The 25610-nt window shown below is 40.5% G+C and overlaps 1 protein-coding gene and 2 non-coding genes across 9 annotated transcripts in view; 2 read left to right on the forward strand and 1 right to left on the reverse strand.

Annotated features, from left to right (window-relative positions):
- sema3h (sema domain, immunoglobulin domain (Ig), short basic domain, secreted, (semaphorin) 3H) overlaps positions 1–25610 on the reverse strand; it is a 69719-nt gene that overhangs the window by 11093 nt on the left and 33016 nt on the right. For all 7 annotated transcript variants that reach the window (XM_071475266.1, XM_071475264.1, XM_071475260.1 and 4 more), the window contains 7 exons: positions 23227–23289; positions 22334–22453; positions 20729–20822; positions 20072–20191; positions 18381–18526; positions 17369–17483; positions 2969–3038 (listed from right to left, as the gene is read on the reverse strand). In XM_071475266.1, coding sequence (XP_071331367.1) covers positions 2969–3038; positions 17369–17483; positions 18381–18526; positions 20072–20191; positions 20729–20822; positions 22334–22453; positions 23227–23289 — 728 coding nt within the window. The remainder of the gene's footprint in view (positions 1–2968; positions 3039–17368; positions 17484–18380; positions 18527–20071; positions 20192–20728; positions 20823–22333; positions 22454–23226; positions 23290–25610) is intronic.
- On the forward strand, positions 15607–15679 carry trnar-ccu (transfer RNA arginine (anticodon CCU)). The gene has a single exon. It is a non-coding gene; the product is annotated as a tRNA-Arg (tRNA).
- trnar-ccu (transfer RNA arginine (anticodon CCU)) lies at positions 18996–19068 on the forward strand. The gene has a single exon. It is a non-coding gene; the product is annotated as a tRNA-Arg (tRNA).

Here is a 25610-nt window from a genome sequence, read left to right on the forward strand (position 1 = left end):
AAAGCACGAGCTGAGCATGCCTTTGATGATTTCACTTAATGGGTTTGGTCTTTAAGCAGTGAGTTAAATAAGAAAGTGCTGTACTGTATGAAGAGCTGTGAGTCATTGTGGCTTTTCAGCTTGAACGCACCAATTCACTGAATCTGCTCTAACCCAACGTCCAGCTTAGATGAATGCTGCTTTTAGCACATCAGTCCCCACCACAACACATCCCATCCACAGCAGTTAAGATCATGGTTAAGATTTTTGGCAACGTGTGTCAGAGTTAAAGATTCCAGCAGTTTGATGGGCAGAGCTGCTAGAAACAGAGCACATAGAACCGCTGTGTTGTGAGCATGAATCACGGTGGTTATGTTCGGTCTAAATTTCCTCTGGTGGGAAGATCTCTTCTCTCTCTTTCACAGAAAGATCAGTGAGGAAGTTACATGTCATGTTCACAACAAATCACTTAGAACATCATAATTAGCAGCCAAGACGGAAAAAACATTCATGTCAGCCTCCGAGTTGTTGTCCGATATCAGGAATTTCTGACAGATTTCATCATAATAAACCACAAAAAGCAAATATTGCTGATAGTAGCATGCAAAATAAAATCCAATGCTACTGTAACACAAATACAATCCTTAGTTTATACAGAATTTGCTTGTATCTGGTTTCGCTTCTTAACAAACTGGTCTAAATAAAGCAAAAGTGGCTAATTCAGGTGATTTAAATGAAGCGACCACGAGGTGAGTGGTGGAGGTTACCATCTTGGAATAATGCATGATCACTCCCAAGTAAGAATACAAAAAGGTTTTCCTGTTCCCCCTGTTCTGCCGACATCGTATGAATGGTGCAAGAGTCCCTTTCACTGCTATGGATTTCAGTGTCTTCTTCAAAATCACTTCAGCAAAAGTTCCTCATTGTTCCTGCTAAAGTACTTTTTCCCACGTACTATGAAATCCTAGTGAATTTTAATGTAGCCTGTGGAACAATTTTCCAGTATGAAATATAGTGCCCACAGACAGTGTAGTTATAAACTCTTTAAAACAGTGTTTAGATGCTTCATTTCCCCAAGTTACTTCAGTAAAAATGATTAAATGAAAAGTAAAATAATAAAAGCAGAAATCATCACAGGACTTGATTTCATCACAGGAGACAAAAGCCTGTGTATGTGAAATCATGGCCGTACCAGAGAGAGAAGTTTCCATTCAGAGAGAACGACCTTTCTGCACTCTGCAGTTCTGTGGTTGGGACCCCACCCTGGGTGATGCTTTGGATTTCTGTCCGTTCCCCGCTGAGATTCCAGACACTTTCCAAAACCCAAAAAACAGACCAACTCCCTGCTCCTCCATGCCAAATGTTGTCATACTTTAGCTGCTACTGTAGAGCTCTGGCGTCCACCTCTGAAACTGGGTTATTCTCCGAGCATGTGGTGCCGTCAGTACATTTGGAGAAAATGACAAATTGCAGGCTTTTTAGTTTTTTACTCACTCGCTCATTTGTTCTCGCTGTTTCTCCACTTATTTTTTTATGTCTGTTTTATTCTTATCTGTGTTTGTACTGCATCTGTTCACCTGTTATCTGTCTTTCACAGCATCAGTCCAAATGAGAGTCTCTCTTTCTGAATATCAGCCTTTTTTCCACTCATCTGTCTGTCTGCCTTCTTTCGTGCAGTTTTATTCATTTGTGTCACTGCTCTGTCCCAGATGGAGAAGAAAAATGTTTCTCTCTTCCTCTCTGTGTTAGTAAGGAATGTCTCTTACTAACATGCGAGCAAATTCCCCTTTTGCAGATACAAACACAAAGCATATTGTCTATGGACTCTGATCAAGCCCATTTCAGTGCTGCTTCATATTTTTCGTGTTTTGTCATGGTTTTTAAGTTTGCAGTTCCACAGCATGTAAATGTTGTGTTTTGGCCTCTCTACATAAAGAGGTGGTATGGAGTGTGTCTCTAAATGAGAGGCCTGGAGTGTCTTTGATTGTGTGAGGAAAATATGATACGGGTCAAACTCTAAACTCTCCCATCACACACTGAAACACACACACACACACACTGAAACACACACACACACACACTGAAACACACACACACACACACACACACACAGGGTTGCAACACTGATGATGAAATGATGGCTGAATGTATTCCATTCACGGGTCACAGTGACAGAGGACCCTCCACCCTGGGTGTAAGTCACAGTATGTGATAGCGTCATCTGTGTGTCACACATCACGCTGTGACATGGAGCTTTCACATCACGTCACAGAACTTCCATTGTAATGATACAAAACACAGGACCAAGAGGCGGCTGATTTGTTCAGCATTTGGTGAAGGAAAATTCACTTTTTCCAACTTCATAATCAAAACATAAACCAGCTTCATGTGAAGTTCATAAAAAGCAATGTCTACATTTTATGTGTGATCCATCTTTTTTTCATCTTGAAAAGAAAAAATCTCATAATTACCTCCACTGTGATCTGCAGTTTAATTTATAGCTGTGTTGATTTATCTATAAGCATTTCATTTAAACCGCTACAGGACCTCCTGCTGCCTCTGTGGGCTGCAGGTTTCTGCTGTTTGGTTTTAATTGATCAAGTTCATTTACAGGATGATCATATCTATCACATTTACACCAATATTAACCCTCTAGTAGTCCAGCTGGAGCTGTTTGTTCTTAGGTCTGTTCTCTTCCACTCTTTTCTACTCTACATTTCTATTTGATACTCGGCTTCAGTAACACAGCTGAGTCTAAATATATCTGCAGGGGCTGATGGGGTTGTCAATCAATACCCATGATTCAGTGCTTTTTTCAGTATGAGCAATAGGAACAACATTTCTCCACCCAGTGGAAATTCAAGACTCTCCCAGTCACTCCCACCCACCACCCGACTGGCATTTTCAACATTTACACCGAGGTGCATAGATTTCAAACAAAAAATTAAAGTTACTCTACTCCCATGTTTTCTGTTGCAGAGGTACGTACCTTGAAGTGGTAAACAGGCCGTAGATGAGAGGGTTCTTCTTGTCTTTTCCCTGGAGGATGAAGATGTCCTCTGGATGGAAAGAATAAGGAAAGGAGGGAGAGATGAGGAGAATGAAAAGAGAGAAAGACATAAAGACATAAAGTTAAATTACAACGTTACTGGAGAAGCGTTAAATGTGTTGTTACACAGGTTTGCATAAACTTTGTATGTGTGCAGCGTTTGTGCATTGGTAGGGTGGTATTTTGTATTCATTATGTGAATGCCTGTGTGTGTGTGTGTCTATCTATCAGTCTGACTGTGTGACTAATAGAGTCGGGCATGCTGGCAGCATGGCTGACTGGCTGATTGTAATGAATCTGTAGCCATTAATAACCAGCCACAGTGGGAGAGCTGAGCGCCGAGTCCGCCACAGGAGAACAACACCTGCTGTCACGCACACTAACACCACGCCTCAGCCTTCGCTCTTTATTTCAAACACAGCGGATCACATTTGATACGTTTGGTGTGGCCCCGACTGTGGTCCCTCACACTGCGCAATCAGGTGGAGTGTGGATTTTCCCTCTTTCCATCTGTCTCTTTAAAACCTGACAACTAACAACCCACTGGTCCAACTATTTGACTAAACCGTGGATTTTTTAAATGTGTTCTTGCATTTGAACAAGATATCATCAGACATTAAGTTTCTGATGTTGACAAATTATAAAGAGATGATGCATCTCTGAATTGTGGCTTTGATAAATGACACTAATTAAAGCTTTATTTGCCAACTTGGCACAAGAGCAACACTCTGGACTGTAGGTCAGAACCAATCAACTGTAATACTGGTAAAAATGAATTTACTATAAACAAAAAATACATCACTCAGAGGTTTAATTAAAGGTATCCTGCAGAGTTTTGACCACTACTGACACTATGGAGTAATGCTTTGGTGAGCATGTCCCATCTTGTAATGTCTGAGCTTCAATGCAAGTCCATCAATTTCAAACTGACTCTAATTAATGTTGGTAGACTTGGATAAAAACAGCAAAAGTGGTGTCTGAGATAAAAACAGCTATTGTTACACATACAGTGGCTTCTCTCCTCAGGATAATCAATGTCATTTTTGATTGATAAAAATTATAGTGGCAACAAAGCATGTCACAAATAGATGAAAATATCAATGAGCAGACTGACAGGAAAACAGACAAACAAACAAACAGATGGCAACTCAAGAAACCAACAAATGTCCTCTAACTGTCTCTAAACTACTAACTAACTAAATTAATTAATAATAAAGCATATGCAACTGTGGTTGTTTACAATAAAACTCCATATTGTGTGGTTCAGTATTCCTGTCTTCCAAAATAGTGTTGGTCAGTTGGTAAAAACCCCAATGATAACAGCAAAATTCAGCATTTTAAAATCAGTCATGAGACATATATGATAGACTGTACGAGACACCTGTTGTGTGGGTGTGATGCATTTAGAGTTTAAAAACATGCACCAATACTCAAGGTTAAAATGTCAGATTTTTAGCTCACGGTCATGACAGTTAATCCCATTTCCAGCATTTTTGCCTCCATGTTTCTCGTCTTGCTCATGGTTGTGTAATTCAGTTGTCTGCTGTCACAGCTCGACCTCGGTTTATTTGAATCACAATATATTCAAGATTTTCTGTTTTGCACTTTTGTCTGAGATAAGAGTTGGGAATGTTTTTATCATCCAGTCACAACGGTAGAGAAGAGAGGCCTTTGTTTCCTGTGTGGTGCGCTGTGATAAACTATAAATACATGACTTGACTTGGCTCCCTGGGTACGGTTGACAAGTAACTTTAAAAGTCTTAGAAACTCTATAAAAAGGGTTTTAACTGAAAGTGCTCAGGTTGATACTGACATATAAAGAGTCTGGCAACCTTTGCAACAATAAACGTTAAAAAGGATGTTTAAAGCAAGGTCTGGATGTGTCTATACTTTTAATCTCCTCTATTTTCTTTTCTTCTCTTTCCTACTCTCATCTTCTCTGCTTTATTCCTCCTCCCCTCTCCCACGCTGAGACAGAGATGTTGCTGTGGTGACAGAGACGACGAAGCACATCACTATTCCCACATTCCTGTCGTTCCTGCTGCTTCAGGTGGCCTCCATGGAACTACAACCCCGCAGTGCAAGACTAATATCATCACACACACACACATGCACACACACACACACACAAGCACACACTTGCCACACACAGTGACAGACATCAAACTAAGAGAAAGAAAAGCAAGTGCGGCCACACACATGCACTCACACTCACCAACACACACCAAAATGTAAAATTGCATTGACCAAAGTGTACAGATGAACATACACTGTACTGTATATATATTCACACAAGCGCACACACACAATCAGCAAGCCCCTCACGGCAGAGAAAAGAGGACTATGGGTAGTCTGAAGCCTGCAGCGTACACATTGCTCACTCCTTCCATCCTTTATTTAATATATCACTCCCTCATTATTCAATTTTCTTTAGTGCTTCATTTTTTCCCCCCTCTTTCTGCTTTTAAATTACAATGGAGATGTCTTGTTTGTGCAGTTATCTCTGTCCTCTACCGCCCCATCCGTATATCATCCCTCCACCTTTTCTCACTCCTCCTCTTATTTCTCTTATCATTTCTAGTTTTCTTTCCAGCTAACATCTTCCAAAGAGTAACCCACTATTCCTCAACTTCGTTCATTAATCACAACTTTTATCATCTCTCCGTTTTCTTTTTTTCCTCTCCCTTTCTACTTGTCTTAAAGTGTTTTTTTTTTAATGGCAGGTCTCTGCTTTATTACTCTGGATGACATATATGCTGTTTGGTGAACGCTTTCATCCAAAGCACCTCAAAGTTTTTTCAAGGAAGAGATGAGCCAGAGTCAAAAGAAGGGCACTGGAAGATTTATATTTAAACCTGCAGAGCAGAGTTTTATAGCCATGCAGCCAGCCTGGTGGAAGCCATTTCAGCACAGATGAAAGAGAGACTCCCTTTAAACCTGGTGGGAACATGTTTACTGGGTGATCAGATTGCGATTAAATAAACAAAGAAACAGATAAAACCCATTTGTAAGTGCACCCAAATATGTGCCCGACCTCTAATCATCCAAAGAAGATCTGCAGAGGTGGTTCAGAACCATATTTGGCCATGTTAACGACAATAGTTGACAAGGTTGCTCTGCAGGAGATATGATTGAGCTGTGGAGAAGTACATAAACTTTTTATGTGCAGACAAGAAGAAGGAAACAGGCCAACAAGTGACAGACAGTATAGACAGACACTTATTACACTGCTTTTAAAATGACTGCAAAAGAACACAAATTTCACAGAAGTGCATTAGACCAAGTAAGTGGTGATTTTCAGGTCGAGGATGTCCAGCCATGTAAGTAAATTTGGTTGAAACTTTTGTTAAATGTGTTGTTTACATATAATGTTTGGCAGACGTCTTTACTCAGAGCTATTCACACCAAGACACAAACATCAAATGAAACTATTAGTGATTAGCTGAACTATCTTTTATAATAAAGCAGAACAGGACAGACCTCCATTTATAAGTACATAAAGGTTTGTCACAGTATACTGAAAAGACAGAGTCTGGCCTTATTCTAAAAAAAAAAAATCTTAGCCAAATGCTAGAAACAGTGAGTAAACCAGTTTATATACAATACATTCTAAGTTTAACACTTCACCATAGCATCTTCTATAGGAGATATAAAGGCATTAAAAGTACTGAATGAACAGAACTACTTTTTAGGGGCTTGTTTGCTTTTGTCTAATAGTTTATAGCAGGGGCAGCCGCTGAATGGAGAACGTGGGATGACATGGAACAGAAGAGTGCCTGAGACACCTGCACAGGTAATGAAGACCCTGATCAGAAACTGTAACAGGCCACAATATCTTTAAAAAAAACCCTGCGTAGTATATTTAGTTTTTTCAGGTTTCAGATGTTTATACGCAAAAACATATTAACAAGACTAAGAGTCTACAAACACAGTAGTGGGTCTGTAATGTTGTACTTTGGCAGTGCTTTGACCTAAATGCTAACACGGGTAGAACTAATATTCTCAAAATAACAAGACTAACAAGCTGATGTTTAACAGTTATAATGTTACATATAAAGTTAGTGGGATTTATCCTCTGGAGACAATCCATCAAGTGGTTGTTGAGATATTTCAGTGTGGACCAAAGTGCCACACTGCTAGCATGGCTAAAAAATACCCCGAAAACCAAGTAATTATCTGGTGCGTATGTCACAGTGCTCCACTCGCTGGCAAAGGAAAGAGATATCTCATTTTGCAGTGTTGGGTTTTAAAGTCAGGTAGAAAGGAGGCCACATATCGTGCAGAAGTAAACACACTCAGTTCAATATTGAAAAAGTCGTGTGTAAACTCAATACAAACTTTGGTAATCTCTGTAGGGAAAAACTCTGAGCCCCTGCCGTCTGTTTCAAAGTTAGTCAGGCTCTCTTTCTTCTCAACACCTCACAGTGGATTCAGCTCCTCATGAAAACATAGTTAGTCATAGATGCAGCCAAAACAACATTTTTCTTTTTACAGACTTTGAAGACGATGTTTCAGTTATTTACAGCTCAGGCTGGCAAAAATTCAGTCTTATCGCTCCGTGACAAGTTTAAATCATGACAGATTTAATGCCGTTCCACCTTGCTTCTATATCTCTGTTTGATTCATTGAACTGTAGTGTCTTTAATGTCATGATACTTTAACGGGAGGAAAAGCAAAAACACACACATTCATCCCAAACACTGAGTGCAGGAAATATGAGGTCAGCCTGCTTCTGTCTGCAAAATTATCTGAGCAGCCAAGTCAAGGTGAACGTTTGAGCAGGAGGGAGCTCTGATTTAGAGTTTTAAAATATGTAAATACTCATGTTGCAGTTAAAGGAAACATCACGTCTTCTTTCTTTTTATCTTTCTAACCACATCTTCTTTCTCTTTCACTGTCAGACAGCTGGCCACCATCTTAAACTAACAGTAATCCTTCATTCTGAGCAGCTTTTCTTTGTCTCTTTCTGAATCTTCTTCTCTCCTTTTCTTTCGCTCTTATCTTTTCTTCAGGTGCTCAGCCCCCGTCCCTTTCTGCTCCAATCTACCTGGACTTCCCAGGATCCCTCTAGGCATCTCTCCGTCTCTTTGTGTCTCAAATTTGCCATCCCTCCCAGTCTCTACCTCTCCTCCCCACTATCTATCCTTCCCTCCATCTCCCTGTCCATCTGTCTGTCTGGCCTATTTTCTCTGGAGGATTTTTCTTGTGTCTTCTTCTCTAAACAAAAAGAGGCTGTTTCCCCCTGAGGGAAGATAGTCTTGTCTCGCCCGCAGACCTGCAGCCGCAGCCCCTATCTCTCTCCTCCACTCCTCCTCCTCCTCCTCCTCCTCCTAATTGTCTGGCTATAGCCCCCAGGCGGACTCCCCTAACCTCCTCATTTCTCTGCTGTTCCCTCCTTCCCTGCCCAGCCACCCTGAATGCCAACATCTACCTCCTCTCCTCCTCCTCATTGTCACCTTTCTGACCACACTCCCCCTCTTAATTTTCTCCTTGCCATCCACAGTAATTTGCCAATAATAGCCCTGCCTCCATCCTGTCTGGTCCTTTAACCCCCTCGGCTATTGGCCTTATTGCTTTTGCTGCCCCATCTATTTTTCCCATGACACATATTTTCCTCTCTAGCTGCTGCTGTTATCTCCATATTGATGTCTCCCTCTCTCTTTGTGTTAATATTTATATCCACACCGAGATATCCATTTGGAAGATGCCTGCTCTTGCAAGGCAGCAATGAAGATGATTTGACTGTGTGGACACCTTTTCTTGAATTTTTCTTTTTTCTGAGACAAAATCATTTGTATAACATCTGTAGTAACAGGACACTTTCAGTTTTTATGATGTTCATTTGAAAATAAATGCTTTCCATCAATGTAGAAAAAACATTACATGTAATTCTGCTTTTAATAACTTTAAGACTGGGAATCAAGCCAGCACTAATATGGCCCTTGGCCAAACCAATAATTTACATTACGTAGACGATAGCTTTTAGAAAGTCTCAGTCAGCTTTACGATGTGAAACGTGTAAAGTCGTCTGCCCACTGTGGCTCCTCAGGGAACTCTACATTTTCTGCATGTCTCATCCTTGTTATTTTCCCCTCTCCTCTCCTCCCACTCTTCACCTTACAGTCTGCTCCATCCTTCCCCATTAACCCCATTCCCCTCCTTCCCTCCCTCCCCGTCTCCATCCCATCACCCTTCACACCCTTTTAGCTTCACTTCACCTCACTCATCCCCTCCATGTCGTATGATGGAAAAAGCCTTTCGTCTGGCCTGTGGCATTTTCTTGTTCATAAATATCACATCTCTTTTGTCCTCCTCCCCTTCTGTCTATCTATTATGACATTTAATTTTTTTTCTTCCCGACTCCTTGGTAGTACAAACAAATGTTTGACACCGTCGAGAGATGTATGGAAGACGCACTGCTGATGATCTTTGACGACCTTTCTTACTTTTAAAACTTACTTCTTCATGTCTTTTCTCTTGGATTTCCACACTAATTAGCCTTTTCCCCTCTATGTAGTGAAAATGTGTCTTCAGTTGTGTCACTTTCAGGGTACAGTAGCTCAAGGGGAATATAAAACTGGTGTTAGAGGGGAAGCTGTACCACACATTTGCATAACAGCAGGCAAATTCTGCCTATGCTAATGTAATTACCACTTCAGATGTCTTAAATAACCTTTAAAAGCCACATTTGAAATATTCTTTTCATATTTCCTTTTTCGTCTCTTCCTGAGGTACAGCATCTTTCTTTTGGCCAGAGCTCCTCTGCCTCCAATGTTTCTTCATCATCCACTTCATCCTCCATTTCTAACTTTACTTTAATTTACTTTTCCTACCCTGCAGCAAAATTTCTATCCAGTCCTCCCTTTAATCAGTCTTTCCCTCTCTTCTCCTCCTCCACCTTCTCTTTCACCATGTGAGAGTAACACTTTGATAACAGCATCTATTCTCCTCCTCACATTTTCTTTCCTTTCTCCACTAACCACTGGTCTCCATCTCCATCCCCTCCTCCGTCCTTCCCCTCTGGTCAACACTTTGTACCATAACCTCAGCCCTCTTCTTACTTGTCCTCCTTCATCATCATTCCCCCCCCCCCTCCCCTTTCTTTAAGACCTCCTCCTTCGGGCAGCAGCCCCTCTACTCCCTCCTCTCCCCCTCTATCTTTCTCCTCTGCTTCTCCTTCTGATAAACTGGGCTTCCATTCAAGTTTTTTTCACACAAGCGATGATGGATTAGAAAGGCTGAATGGAGGCGTCAAAACATGATTAATTTTCTTCAGTATCACAAAACATGTTTGCTTACCCACTTTAAATAGAATGTGTTTTTGTTGATGAGGTAATTAAGCAGTAAACAGTGGAAATGCATTTGTCAGACTAATCTGACAGGGTTGGGGCGTCCTGGTGGCTCAGTCACATATTTAACAGCTCTATCCTCAGCTCACACTGAAACATAATCTTACCCTTCACTCGCTTGTTTGAACTTTTTGGTCTCTCACAATAATTCACTGAAGCCAAACAGACCCAAAGACAATGCGAGAGAGGTTCAAGTTTGGAGTAAACGAGTTCAAAAGTGGCTTTGGATAAGAAATGTTACCCATAAAACATCAGCTTCCCTGAAATGTCACATCTGCTGTTCCTGAATTTAGCTCACATCTGTCATGGCTGTAGAGTCAATAACTGGAACATTACAGAGATACCACGAGCAAGAAAAACAGTAAATATGACATAATCAAATATTACTGAGACTGAATACAAGAATGTGCCCAATACTAATATAATCTGTTTTAAAAATTCAATTTCTCACATTGGTGGCCAATTGATTCCCAACAACCCAGATTAGTGTCATATTCAGCTGTTAAACCTTTCTTTTTTTCTTAAAACAAATCAAACAATGTACCATCCAGTTAGGGTTCCATGTGTTTTTCCTGCAATCAGAAATCCTCTGGTAATTAGTGCATATTAAAGCATCAGTAGAGAAAATGAGTGTCAGTTATACAGAAGCCTTACAGCAAAGTTACCACACCGACAGCAGGTGAAATTATCTCTGGCAGATTTCATTTCTACTTCTAATTCTTCTATAATTTTATGACTCAAGAATATACCAAATGATTAATATTATTACTTTATTTAAACACATTGGAACACATTTTTGTGGAATTTAAATGTATTTTCAGTTATTTGCATCCAAACAGTCTGAGGGTAAATACAACTGCTGTCCATCTCACGTGGTTCATGAGTTTGTCTTGTGGTATCTCCATTCCCTGTGTGACCCTCATCCATACTTCATCCCCTCTACTTCCACTTTTCTTGCTAAGTCTCTGATTTTTCTACCAAATTCTTTCTTTCAGACCATCCGACCATCATACAGAGGGGTAAAGAAGATGATAATCCTTTTCCTCATCTTCCCTCCATCCATTTTTCATATGAAGCTGTAAAACATACTCAGTATTATTCTTCTTTCTCTCCACATCATTTTTATTCAGATGAAACACTTATCCGTCAGTGACATCCTTCCAAACAGACTTTTTCTTTGTCACATATACTTTACTTCCCTTGTTTTCCAACATTAGTAGATACTGTAGTAGCATGGCTATGGCTGCTGCCTTATGTCTGGAACATTGAATCATACATATACAGACAAAAATAGATGACGAAAATGCCTGAAAATACCCTGTTGTCCCTAGTGTCATGATACTAAGTCCAGCCACAGAGGGCTGTCTGTCTCCAGCTCTAAAACCTCATTGCATGCCTGTCCTCCACAACCACAACAACCCCAACAGCAGTAAACAGCAGAGAATCCTTCCTGTGAATTGAACTTTTCACCAGAGAAGAATCAGAGGAGTTGTTCCAGCTTGTATGAGCAGCAGGAGGAATGTCTGTCCTCCTCTAGTTAGAAAACAGTGAACATAAACCACTTCCACACAACTATTTGTTTTTTTAATAATGATGGTTAAATGAGGCTTGAAGTACAATTTCACACAACAAGTGGCATTGACAGCAGGAGTCAGACACGTTAACAGTTAGCCTTATGAATGTAAACGCAGCCTTGCAGCCCTGGACAGCAGCCTCGAAGCAATCCTGTCTCATGAGTCAGTCCATCACGGACCAGATGCTCTGTTCAAAACAACTGTAAGTGCGTTCAAAAACTTCATCTAACACGTGATTAAACAACTACAAACAGACACTAAAGGAAACAGAAGTGCAGAAGCCACAGAAGCATTTTCTGATCTGATGCCTTTAACAGTGGGACAATACTATTTGATTGTTTTATTATGTGACAGTGCTATGGTTACAACTTGGTCATGTTTGGGCAGAAAAACCACAAGGCAAAAATCATGGTTTGGCTTAAAATATGTCCTAAGTTAAGGTTAGACACTGTGATCTGAGTTAAAATGACAACTTCGTTAAGGTTGGGAAGATTGGATGTCATGTTGACAATAATGACCAAGTTGTTAAGGTTATAGAATGATCATTGTACAGTCTGTCAGTGGGGAAAAAACTTGGTTTCCAGGGTTCAATTGACCTAACATAGACACTGTCATTTTGAGACACTCACTGAAATGATTGATGTTGTCTTTTTTTCTTGGCGGACAGTCTCATTATTTAATGAAATGCCTGGAACTGTGTGAGCCAGGGTTGGCTCCTCTCTCTAATTATTTACATTTAATAATTGGAGCATTTGCTATCTCTGAAAATCAGCAAGGATCATCAAACTACCCAACCACTTCCCTGTGTTAGGTTTACATAGTTTGCATTGACTGTAACAGAAAAGGTCTGAATAAAGCATGTTTTTTGTTGCTTTGTTTTATTCCCACGCATACACACAGGCTCAAATCTATAAATCAATTTATAAGTCATTGGAGCATCCTTAGAGCATAACATGTAAGCAACGCAGAAAGGTCCTGGCTCCCGGATGATTCGAATCCAGGACCAACTTGCTGTAGAAGGAGTCGGGTACACAGCTAGTGACATACGACCACTAGAAGGCACCATGATGAGAATTTTTGAAATCAGACAGATGGTGGCTATAACATATTCATTTAGCAATATGCTGTGATTACCCATAATAAATAGGCATTCAATGTTTATTTTTAAAGTGCTGTAATACATTAATCATACTTTATCTGAGGGTTGTTTACTTTTGTTCACTGTCAAGCTGTGACATCTACTGTTTTATTTGCACGGAATAAGATGGATTTGTCCCACATGGTATCAAATATAATTCATCTGTTATAACACCAACAGTGTCACAGCAGACAGAGAGTGAACCCAAATACTCCTGTGCTTTGTGTGTTTTTGTGTATTTTGTACATATACACACAAAGGACAAGTACTGTAAATGTGAGTGCAACAGGTACCAGCAAAGTCCCTGGTGTTTCATTTGAACGTCGGTGATTGATTTCCTTCATGTTTTTTGTAACTGAGCACCCTCAAAACTTTATCCCTGTTTTACACACACACACACACACACACACACACACACACACACACACACACACACACACACACACACACACACACACACACACACACACAGAGCCAGGTGGTATTCACAGCTTTGCTGCTATGGGGGCCCCGCAGACCGTCAAGGTTTTATGGGATTTGTAGTGTTTTGGTGTGGCAGAGCGTGGCATAAACACAACACTGACAGCATTCTTAACCTGATGGGTTAATCTCCTGTATATGGGTTTGTGGTTTTGAGTGTGTGAGCGTGTGTATGTGTGTGTTCTGCTGAAGAGAGTTCACAAACAAATTTGTATGCACCCTTATCAGATGTGTAAAATGTGGCCACAGGCATGTTGGCTAGAAATGTTTATGCTCCTGACAAGTCAGAACTGTCTTGTGTACACAGACAGGCTGAAGCTCGAATACGTGTGTTAACAACTGAGCTATGTGTATGCATGTGTGTGTGGGTGTGCATGTTCAAATTTTTCTTATTTTGCATGTGTGTCTGTGCAAGAGTTAGGGAGAAACTGTGCAAGATTTGATTTACTGTATATGTCAATGTATATATGTTCATAAAAAAGTAATTCTGTATTTTGCTGTGTGTGTGAGTGTGTGTGTTTATTCAGCAAACAGAGGAGTCATGTCGTTTATTCTGAGATTCATCTGTTTACAAAAACAAGAGCGATAAGAAACCAGTCCTGTCTCCACGAAGGCTTTCTCTCTGTCTCCCTCTGCTCTTTCTGCATGTGTCAAATGCTTTTTGTCAGTGAGAACAACCTGAAGCCACTGTGGCCATCTGGGGTGACTATTTGTTTTCCTGTTTGTCTGCTTGCACAATATCAAAAAGAAGACAAAAGGTCAGATACAAAATTATGACAAGTTAAAACACAGTACACACTGCACGCTTTTTGATTTAGGAATAGTCAAAAAGCTAAAAGCTTATCATATGGCTCCAGGTTTCAACATCACATCAACAATCAAGACTCATGCTTTCATCTGTGCAAACCAGAACATACAACATTATTCAGAACAGAAAGGTGCTAAAAGTTGAATGGAATAAATTGCCATAAAACTTTTATTTACATGTACTTACATATTACTTAGATTTTTGGTTTGAATGTTTGAATTATCATGAAATGAGAATTGTAATTGTAGATATCAGGAAAACAGTCTATACTGGTTCACTACTATCTTTATCGACAATTACGACTTCCTGCTGAATGTTACTGGTGCCCCAGTGGCCTAATGGATAAGGCACTGGCCTCCTAAGCCAGGGATTGTAGGTTTAAGTCCCATCCAGGGTGACTTACAGCAGAGTGGCGCAGCGGAAGCGTGCTGGGCCCATAACCCAGAGGTCGATGGATCGAAACCATCCTCTGCTAAGACAGTTTTATAGCATGGATGCTGCAAGTGCAATAACAACTGATTTGTGCAACCACCAGACAGTACTCAAGGCTACTTTGTCTGATTGTGCTTCTCATGCTGTGGTTTTGTATTGGAACTTATTGTATGTCCACAGAAGTGGTCATTATACCAACAGAGCCCCACTGGCCAAATGGATAAGACACTGGCCTTTGTGAGGCCAGCCAAAACATCTTATCCATGGCCTCCCCAAGTCCTTCCCACACCCAAGTTTCAGCATCAGCAGACATTGTAGCCGGAACTGTAAAAGTTGACCCATGCTGGTGGCTAAAGACAGGTTATGGAGGTTATGGACAGGTAACAACTTTTCGTCATTTGTTGTGTTATTGAAAACTAATGTTTGTCCCTCCACTTTGTATGTAGTGGGCCTCACTGTACCTTAACAGAAGTTGTGGATCGAAACCATTCTCTCCTAACAATGTCTTATCAACAAATGGTTGATAAGCTGGTCGTTCACCACAACAATATCTAATGTTGAGATTTGTGTATTCAGGGAGTACTATCTGCAGTGGAACAAAGTGCTACAAAAGTGAGCAGAATTGTGTTGAGAGCAGTCAGTACCATGTGGTGGAAAAACACTATTGAAGAGGTGCTTTTGACTCCTGTTCTCCCTGTTTTCATTGCTTTGCAATACAAGGTTTGCTACCTGCTGTTAGTGTGCCTATCTTTATCATAAATTTGTCTTTCTGTCAGTCACATATCAATCACACCAACGCCCCAGTGGCCTAATGGATAAGGCACTGGCCTCCTAAGCCAGGGATTGTGGGTTCAAGTCCCATCTGGGGTGATTTACAGCAGAGTGGCGCAGCGGAAGCGTGCTGGGCCCATAACCCAGAGGTCGATGGATCGAAACCATCCTCTGCTAACAACATTTTACCAACAGCTGGCAGTTCAGCAGCCCTTCGATCTCTACTGTTGAAGATGACATCACAAAAGCTTTGTGTATCATCACTGTAGCATTCAGGGAGTGCTGTCTGCAGTGGAAAAAGAAGAATCTGCTACAAAAAGTGACTAGAGTTTTGTTGAGGTGAGTCCATACCATGTGGTGGAAAAACACTACTGAAGAGGTACCCCAGCTCTTCGAACAGCGTCGACACTTATATTCTATACGATGCTGACTCTAGTATTGCTTCTATTTCTATCACTTCTTTTCTTCTACAGATGTTAACATGCTAACCACCTAGCCCCAATCCGGCCAGACCATTTCATCATTTTCCGATAGCGAGTCACTCTAGTGTCCAGTTGGCCTTGAAGAAGTAGCACTACAATTCACAGTTTAATAACGCTGGAAGAATGAGACATCCTGACTTTAATCAGCAGCATGGATCAATTCCATACACTGGATCTCACAATCACCATAAACCTTAAATTATACTGTACATTAATTGTTCTAGAGACACGTTAGGAAGGAATACCACATATCTAACTATTCCCCCTGCACCTGCATATTCCAGCCTGCTCTACTGGTTAAAATGTTTGCAAAGTAAGAGTTCATGCATGTTGTGGTGCCATCCCATGGAGCAGAGAGTTTCAGAGGATCAACATTTGTGATCAAAACTGATCTTCATAATCAGCAACACCAACATAAAGTAACACACTGAGGTAACCATCTGTGGTGCCATCTTAATACAAGAATCTTACAGCTCATGACTGCAGCCTGCAGTGTTGTTCCTCTTCATATTAAGTGCCATAAAGCAATACAGCAGATCTGAAGATTAATTCCCAGCACTCAGTAACACGCAAGTCACATGTTCATCACTACTGATGTGTGTGAGGATACTGACTGCCAAGACTGTAGCAACAGTTCACAACTGAATGCAGAAAAATTCATCTACATCTGTAGATATAGGTTCAGACTGACAAACACAAACAGCAAACAGACAGAGGCTGACATCCTTCTTCACTCAAAATACACTTCAAAGACTCACACCTACATAAACCTGCTCCTGAATGCACACACACACACACACACACACACACACACACACACACACACACACACACACACACACACACACACACACACACACACACACACACACAATCAGAGGATACTGGCGCAAATCCTCAATAATGAATAAACCCACAGCAACTTAATGTTGAGACCAGTTGCCGTGGTTACCAAGGCTGAGGCATGAAGACAACCCAAGGTGACCGTCAGGGCTGTTGATCACCGTGGTAACAGTGGAGCCATGCAGACACACTTCGTTACACTGAGGATGTGGTTGGCACTTATAAGTTTCTTCAGCCTGCGAACTATCCTTCATCACCTCAAAATATTTGAGCATTCGCACTCGTAAACACACACACACTGGCTGAGAATCTGGACTCTGTCCCTTCTGTCACTTCCTTTTATGAAGCATTCAGTGGCAGAGCTCCAGCTGTTGATGTGACCAGTGGGTGAGGTCTGTCGGATGTGATTAGTTTTGCTGTGCATGTAATGCATTTGTCATTTGATGTTTGTGTGTGTACTCACGCAGCTGGTCAAAATGTGTCTGTAGGCCGTCAGGTCCTGGGACTGAACACACCATACGAGCCTTCTGGAAGGTACTCCACTTATTAACTAAGCTCCTCTGGCCTCCAATGTCATTCTACACAAAAAATAAAAAGACAGAATAAAGATATCAATCACCTCTTCAAGGAAACTAAAAGAATGTGAAACCTTGTGAAACCTTGAAAACTAGCCACCACATGAAAGGCAATGAAAATCCAAACTAGAATGGCACTCAGTAGAGCACATACCTCCAGCAAGGCCAAACAATCCAATCTTACAGTCCTACAATTAATAAATTATTTCCTACATTTTTTTATCATTTCTCTTAACATTGCGAGATACAGCATTTTTCAACCTTTTCATGAATTTCTGAGGAAATAATGTATGGATCTTATGAATTACTGTTTTATGATAAATAAATAATTTATGTTATTAGACTACTTTCTTTTCCTTGAATTTTTCTCTTATAAGAGATAGACAGACATGACTAGTATTGTCCGGCCTTGGTGGAGGTATGCACTCTACTGAGTACCATTCTAGTTTATTGTACAAAATATTTAATGAAATTCTCCACCAAAAAGTTACGACTGATGTGTTTTCAACACATTTTCCCACAACACAGACAGGACAACAAATATTCATGCAAACACACAAACACACTCATGCATGTCTACACATATCCACATAAAGAGGCATGCAGTACAAACATGAACAGGTTATCACAGTGTAGCAGAAGATACAGCAAAGACACAGTGATAGTGACAAACAAATAAACAGTCCCTTAAAAAGCATATCTATACAAGCTGCTGGAACATCCAATCACACAGCTGGTTTTTATGTAAACACACACCTCAGACACACGCGCTGACCAGCACGTACAAATTCTACCTGTTCAGGCAAACATTTACGTAAACTACATGGAGACAGTTTCTGATATGAGCGCACAAACACATGAACCAGGATTCAATCTTTTTCTAACAAACATACTCCATACCTTGCACACACGTGCCACCCTGGAGTAAAGAACCTTCCCAGCAGCCCCTTCTGCCTCCTGAGCGCGCTCAGTGAAGAACACGTAGACCTTATCATCTTCTGGATTATCAGTTTCAGACAGCGGCGCTACCCGCACAAACTGGGCATCTGGAGAGGGAGAGATGCACATACACACAAACACAAAAAGATGGGTAATTGTAAGTCAACTGTAACATAACCCTACTCTGCTGAAAGGCACGTAACATGCATGTAAGAGTGCGCAAGAGATGGAGCAAAAGGACGACAGAGGCACAACTGAGTTTTTGAACAGCAGAGAAAATCAACATGTATCTTGTTGTTATCAGTAGCAGACGACAACACACCGGCCTGATAAAACACCAACAGGGTTTGTAGGAGATGGTTTTAGAAATGCTGTTTTGGAGCAATAGACATTCAATTTAAGTAAAGAGAAAGGTGGTTGTTCCTGGATAATTTATTTGATCATTACATCATTGCTTTTCTCTCATGTTCCCCATGTTTTCATTGCTTTGCAATACAAGGTTTGCTACCTGCTGTTAGTGTGCCTATCTTTATCATAAATTTGTCTTTCTTTCAGTCACATATCAATCACACCAACGCCCCAGTGGCCTAATGGATAAGGCACTGGCCTCCTAAGCCAGGGATTGTGGGTTCAAGTCCCATCTGGGGTGATTTACAGCAGAGTGGCGCAGCGGAAGCGTGCTGGGCCCATAACCCAGAGGTCGATGGATCGAAACCATCCTCTGCTAACAACATTTTACCAACAGCTGGCTGTTCTGTACCATGTGGTGGAAAAACACTATTAATGAGATACCCCAGCTCTGTGTTATCTCCATGAATCTGGGAAGTAGACCAGTACCGTTCAAACTGCAAAACCACTGGACTTTTCAATTCCAATATACTTTTCAGGAGCTATTTGTAAGCTTTGTTATTGCTATATGGCCAACGTTAGCATTAACTGATCAGTATAGAAGAAACATTACGAGTTCAGTATCACACTTCATTACTTCACAAGAGCTGTCTCCAGCAGTGGAGAGCAATGCCAGTGTTGTCTGTTGCTTTGCTTCCATTTCTATCATTTCTACCTAAGTTAGCATACTAGCCAGCTAACCCCAGTCCAGCCAGACAATCTCATCACCATCCAATAGCGAGTTGGTCAAGTGTCCAGTTTGCCCTGAAGAAGTAGCTCTACAGTTCACAGTTCAATAACTTTGGAATAATGAGATATCCTGACTTTAAACTCCAGCAATCACCAGAGATTTTTTTAGAAATGCTTTTTTGGAGCAAAAGATATTCAGTTTAGTTCGGGATATTCAGTTTAGAAAACAAGGAGTAAATAGAAAAATGGCTGTTACTGGATAATTGATTGGATTGAATTTTACTTCCAAAGTGCCACTGAATTGAGCTGTTAGCAGTGCAACACATGTTCTGGTTCTAACACACTCACAGTTTAGTTAAGATTGGTTAACATGCACATGTGATAAAGAAGGTAATCAAGGCAAATCCTGGGTATATTCAAGGTCTAAATGAAAAACTATTACCAAAAAATGAAATATCAATATTTACTGATTTCTAAAAGGACTAAAAGCACCAGCTATCTCAGAAATCCTGCAGTGGGAAAGCAGAGACTTCTGCTTTCTTTTTGTTCTCGTTGACATTTTTTTTTGTACTTACCCTGCAGCCAGGTAGAGTCGTACTGTTCAGTGCGGATGACATGGCGGCTGCCCAGACTACGAAAGAAGGCAGAGTCCCTGCTCATGAAGTCTGAGGTGATCCCCGCATACAGCTCTCCATCTTCACAGAATAACCACAGGTTGAAGTATTTTCAGTTAAAACAGAATGGACAATGTTTCTGACAATATGAATTTCACGCTTCTTTCAACATATTCTCACAGAGACGGAAAGAAAGTTAAGAAAAAGAGTTCATTTACAAATTCTCAAATGGAAAAATGAATAATGTAATAATAAATTCAGGTATCAAAATAAATATAGAAATAACGTTCAGTTGCCACACTATGATGGTGTTATGAGAAAAAAAACATCTAATTTTTCAAATTGATCATATTCTTAACAAAGCCAGTAATGTGCTGATTTTGCAGCAGAGGGTGTTGTACAGAGCTACAACAAACCCACATTTTGCTTAGTTGTTTGTCTGATTGCACGACTGATTACACACATTCAGATGATTCTTTTCTGCCCACAGGTTGTGTTTTTCTCAGGAGAAACTAGAGCATACGGTCATCCACACCTAGATAAAACCTCACAGACTTGTTGTAGCTGTTCTTGTTTTGTAATTCACAGGTGATATCAGGAAACAGACGGTCAACCTACCGACGACAGTGGAGGCTGTTTTCTGGAACGGATCGTAGGGACATTTCCCCTTCCCACACTCTGTCTGGCTGTAGGACAGAGTCTGATGCTCTGACTGGCAAAGAAAACAGAAACAGAGGTCATTCAGACAGACTGGACATCAGAAAGCAGACTGACAGGAATTGACTTTTTAATTATTTATTTAATTCACAAATTCTTTTATTCATCCACTGATTCTGTCAAATACGCAGAAAGACTTTTTTGAGCCAGCTGAACCTGTCTGCCACACACAGACACACACACAGTGAGCGACTAATTTAGGGTAATCAGGCTAAGTGGAGGGATTTTAAAATGTGTGAAGTCCAGTCTTAAACCAGTCAGCACCACCAGCTCCTCTAAGCACCACGTCTGAACCTTTGCTCTGATCTCACCCGCTCTTTCATGGGATTAACCATTAGCTGGCACACACACACACACACACACACACACACACACACACACACACACACACACACACACACACACAACTGAAAGGCACGCTTGCAACCTCCAAAACGACAAATGCAGGAATGCACATACCCACATATATAAAATCCCACACTCACACAACTGGAACAGGTTTAGGTTTAAACCTCACACTATTTCACAGACACATATGGAGACAGACGCAGACAGACAGACACACACACACACACACACAATTGGGGGAATTTGGAATCATTAACCTATTTCTGACAAAATGATAACCCACATGTGCCTAAATGATGAGACATTCCAATTAATCAGTGTTGTATAAGGCTGACACACTGGGGCTCTAGAATTACATTTACATTACATTTGACACAAAAATGTCAAATAAAAATATCGACAGTGTCCAGTTGCCCCCAGACTGCAGCCTCAATGACAAAAGGTACATTGTGTATATTATGGACAGATGGCACAGGGTAAACCCTGGTAGATATATGGGCATAGGGGCAGACACCACACATATGATATTTCAGCTGCTGATAGGCCTGTGTATGGGGGCTGTGGCTTCGAGTCAGAACACACATCCTCAGGACAGTGGGTGGTAGGAGCAGCAGTGTGATCTGCAATCAACTTTTTTGTATTTCATTGTTTTATTCATTTAAATTTGGTTTATATGCATTTATTCATTTATTATTTAAATGTCCCTGCTGGACCAATGTTATACTTGGAGGTGCAGTAGGGGAGATAAAAACAGTGTGCATCAAAAATATTCTTCAATCTTAAATTACAAGGTGAATCTATATTAGAAATATAATCTGACACAAAACCATATATGATGCACTTGCATAACTAATTTTGTTCAGGCTTTGATGGTGTGGTCCACTTTACCACCAAACCTACCTTTCCTCTTACTTTCGCTCTACTGCTTATTCGTTCTTCACTGACAGTGAGCTGAAATCATGTCGGCCACTATGAGTGTTATATGACTGTGCCTACATGTGTAAATATAAAGTGCTGCTAAACATTAAGAAACACAATGCTGTTACTTTGGTTCAGTGATTCCCCTTCCAGTCACTGTGACAGAAGGACAACTTTCTACCAAATGAAGTGCCTCAGGAAAATGATTATTTATGTGCTTATGTGTGTTTGCAGTAATACCCGTTGGAAGACGGCGGTAGCTATGAAAGTGCAGCGGGGGTTGAAGGCTCCAGTGCCACACACGTACAGGTGAGTCTGATTAAAAGGCTGCAGAACTCGCAGGAAGTTAGCACACTCCAACTGGACAAAGAGAGAGGGAGACACAAACACAGAGAGTAAGACAATGTGAGAAATAATGCAGGATGTTTAGTATATTGTATAATTGTTTTCTTATTTATATTAATTGGTTGAATTTATAATACCAGCAAATAATATTAGAAAAGTAATAACAAAAGGAGCCAGGTTGAATAAAATCATTAAAAACATGAACTGCATGTTTTTCAGTAGATTGTTGTGTAAGTGAAAGATAAACTTTCTGCTAAAGAGACAAAGGACATCTTCATATGTTTGCCCGATAAGCACATGTATCTCTTTTCTTCCCTGTCTGTCCATTTTGTACTGGACATGTCTTTTTGTTGTCTGCAACAATCTAGGTAACCTGAATCTTGATATTCTCACCAGCACCTCTGTTTGTTTATTGTTCCCAAACGAATCAGATTAATTCAACTTTAGTTCCGCTCTAGATTGTTATCTATCATGCGACTGTCTTGCTTTATTGTTTCAGAACTCCTACTGTGTGGCAGGAGCCACTGATCAATATCTGTGCAGGACTCTGTGTAAATATACTTCCTTCCCTATTTGACTTTTAAACTGATTACCTCCATTCATACGCACAGTACTTGCTGTGGTAGATGTTGCTTTGCTTATGCAACCTAGCGTGTTTGTCTGTGTATCTGTGTGTGTGTGTGTGTGTGTGTGTGTGTGTGTGTGTGTGTGTGTGTGTGTGTGTGTGTGTGTGTGTGTGTGTGTGTGTGTGTGTGTGTGTGTGTGTGTGTGTGTGTGTCTTGAATCACCTCTGGATCTTTCCCAGCCATGAGACATTCCTGGACACGGTCTGGACTGGCTGGCCAGTACAGCTGCAGAGAGAGTGTGAAAAGAGATAAAGAAAACAAAGAGGGAGAGAAAGAGATTATGGAACTGTTTTTATTCTTCACCCTGAATTTCCGATAAAAGGCTTTTGGCACTGGCAGGTGCTTTACGAGTAAGCGGGGCAGGGATAGATGGCGAAACATGACTAATCTGGAAGGAAGAGGCCAGGAGGAGAAGAGGGAGATTTTAATGCCTCATGTTTAGTTTCTGAACAGTGAGGCAGCAAGGAGAAAATAAAAAGCAAATGGTGATGACGAGCCAAGCTGTCAGAGCAGCAGTCCCAATATCCACATGACTAATCAATCCACCATTTGATTTGGTCTTCGTCATTACTTTGTATAAAGCAATCAGAGGATTTCTTTGTCAAATGAAATAGCAAATCCCTGGTTACATTTATTGTACATGTAAACCATAATCATAAGATACAATTGTTTGTGTGATTACACAAATTCCAGCTGTGCCAACAGTTTTGTTTTGCTATTTGACTGTGGTGATACTGAACGGTCCGTGGTTATGATGCTATTTAATCCTGGTCACGAAGAACATTAGAGGGAACCACATTTATGGATCCAACCATTGGTTCCTGCTCCAGTCATGCTTCTCTAACTCAGTACTGGGTCATTTCAGATTTTCTTTCTAATAAACACTAAGTTTTTATTGGACTTGACAGGACCTAAGAAGAATTATGTTTTGCCCCCATTATGCTAAAAGAGCAGCAAAGTAAAAATGTTGGATAATTTGTTTTGGTTCGACAGTTTACCCACACAGAAGCCTCCATACATGACTCATGTCCGTTTTCTGACATCAGCCAACCCACAGGCCCAGTTCATTATACTTTATATGTTCTTTCTTTTTCATTGTATATGGGTTCTTTGTCATCACTGCCAAAGAGTTAGATTAATGACACTGCTCCAAAATACAATTCTTCCATCCTCTGTAATGCGGAAATGAGAGAAGCAATAGGATCTGTCAAAAGTTATAAGCAGAGTGGAGGCTGTTCCAGCTATGGCTCAGGGGCAGCTATGAAGAAGTTAAGTCTTTCTTGAAGGCCTGAAACAGATTAGAGGCCAAACATTACTGATTGCCACGTGTTTGTCCACAACTGTCTGAATCACTGTGTCTGAATCAGATCCACAGGTTGTTTCAGAATCAGGTTGTTTTTGCTTTGGGTTGTTTGTTGAGGTTTGGTTACAGTGGGTTTTTCAAACAGATGAGTTCATCCTGGGTTCAGGTAAAATAATCATCATACTCTCCATCATGAAAATCTGAATCTAATCAGAAAATAGATGACTTCACTAGAGGACTAATTTCTCAAAACGTGACTAATAGCCTATTGGAACTAATGTAATTAAAACAACGCAATTCTCACATTTGTTGCTTTAATCACAACAAACTGCATTGATTGAGTGCATGTAAATTTAATCAGTGTATAATAAGAACACTACAAAAATGGGGCTTATTTCACTGCTTTCATGTGAAGCCAACAGACGAGGAAATAACAAAAGCACAGAAAACGAGGGAGAGACAGTCAGAGACAGTCAGAGGGAGAGAGGTGAGGCTGAGTGTGAGATGGCAGCTACATGACTAATCTAAATATTTCCCTGAGTCAGTCATTCCATCAGAGACCACAATGGTGAAGCAGAGATTGAATTGATATGTTAAGTGATTGTCCTCACTTATCTCTACATACCACAGAAACTGCAAAGTTTACTGAAGAAAATGCAGGAACTTTGCCTTTGTTTTAGTTCACGTGACTTTAAACTGAAAGGTGGAAAAATGTCATTCAAATAGAAACTCAAAGACCAATAATAAGAAATAAGACACATGATCTGTGCATTGGTGTTGGTCCTCAGAGAAAACTCTTTTTTTTTTTTTTTGCCCTACAAGTCTGACTGTGCTTTAATCTAGAAAATGTGACACCAGCTATTCGATTGTGATTAATAACAAACGATGGTGTGTTCAGGAAACAATTTCTGGATGGCCAGTAATTGCTCCCTGATGTAGTCATTCCTGCAGAGCCGAGACGATCAGATTAGATTAGAGACCACGTTCCTCCTTATCTCCAAATACCAACTGACAGGAACGTGGACCACCAATAAAGGATTCTCACCAGGTAAAGACTTTGGTTAATGGAAATCTACCCCTCTGTGAAAGGTATGCTGGTTGTTTATACAGTTTATACAACATATAAGGAGCATGTGGGTTTCTGCAAAAAGGGACTAATCTAAATCGAAGAAGGAAAGAAATATGTTAGAAATGTTAAATTTCTCTGCTTTGACAGTGAATACCAGTGAAGAAAATGGAAATG

Source organism: Trachinotus anak, unplaced genomic scaffold, assembly GCF_046630095.1.
Source record: "Trachinotus anak isolate AG129_WGS33_773 ecotype Australia unplaced genomic scaffold, CSIRO_AGI_Tana_v1 ptg000004l, whole genome shotgun sequence".
NCBI lineage: Eukaryota > Metazoa > Chordata > Actinopteri > Carangiformes > Carangidae > Trachinotus > Trachinotus anak.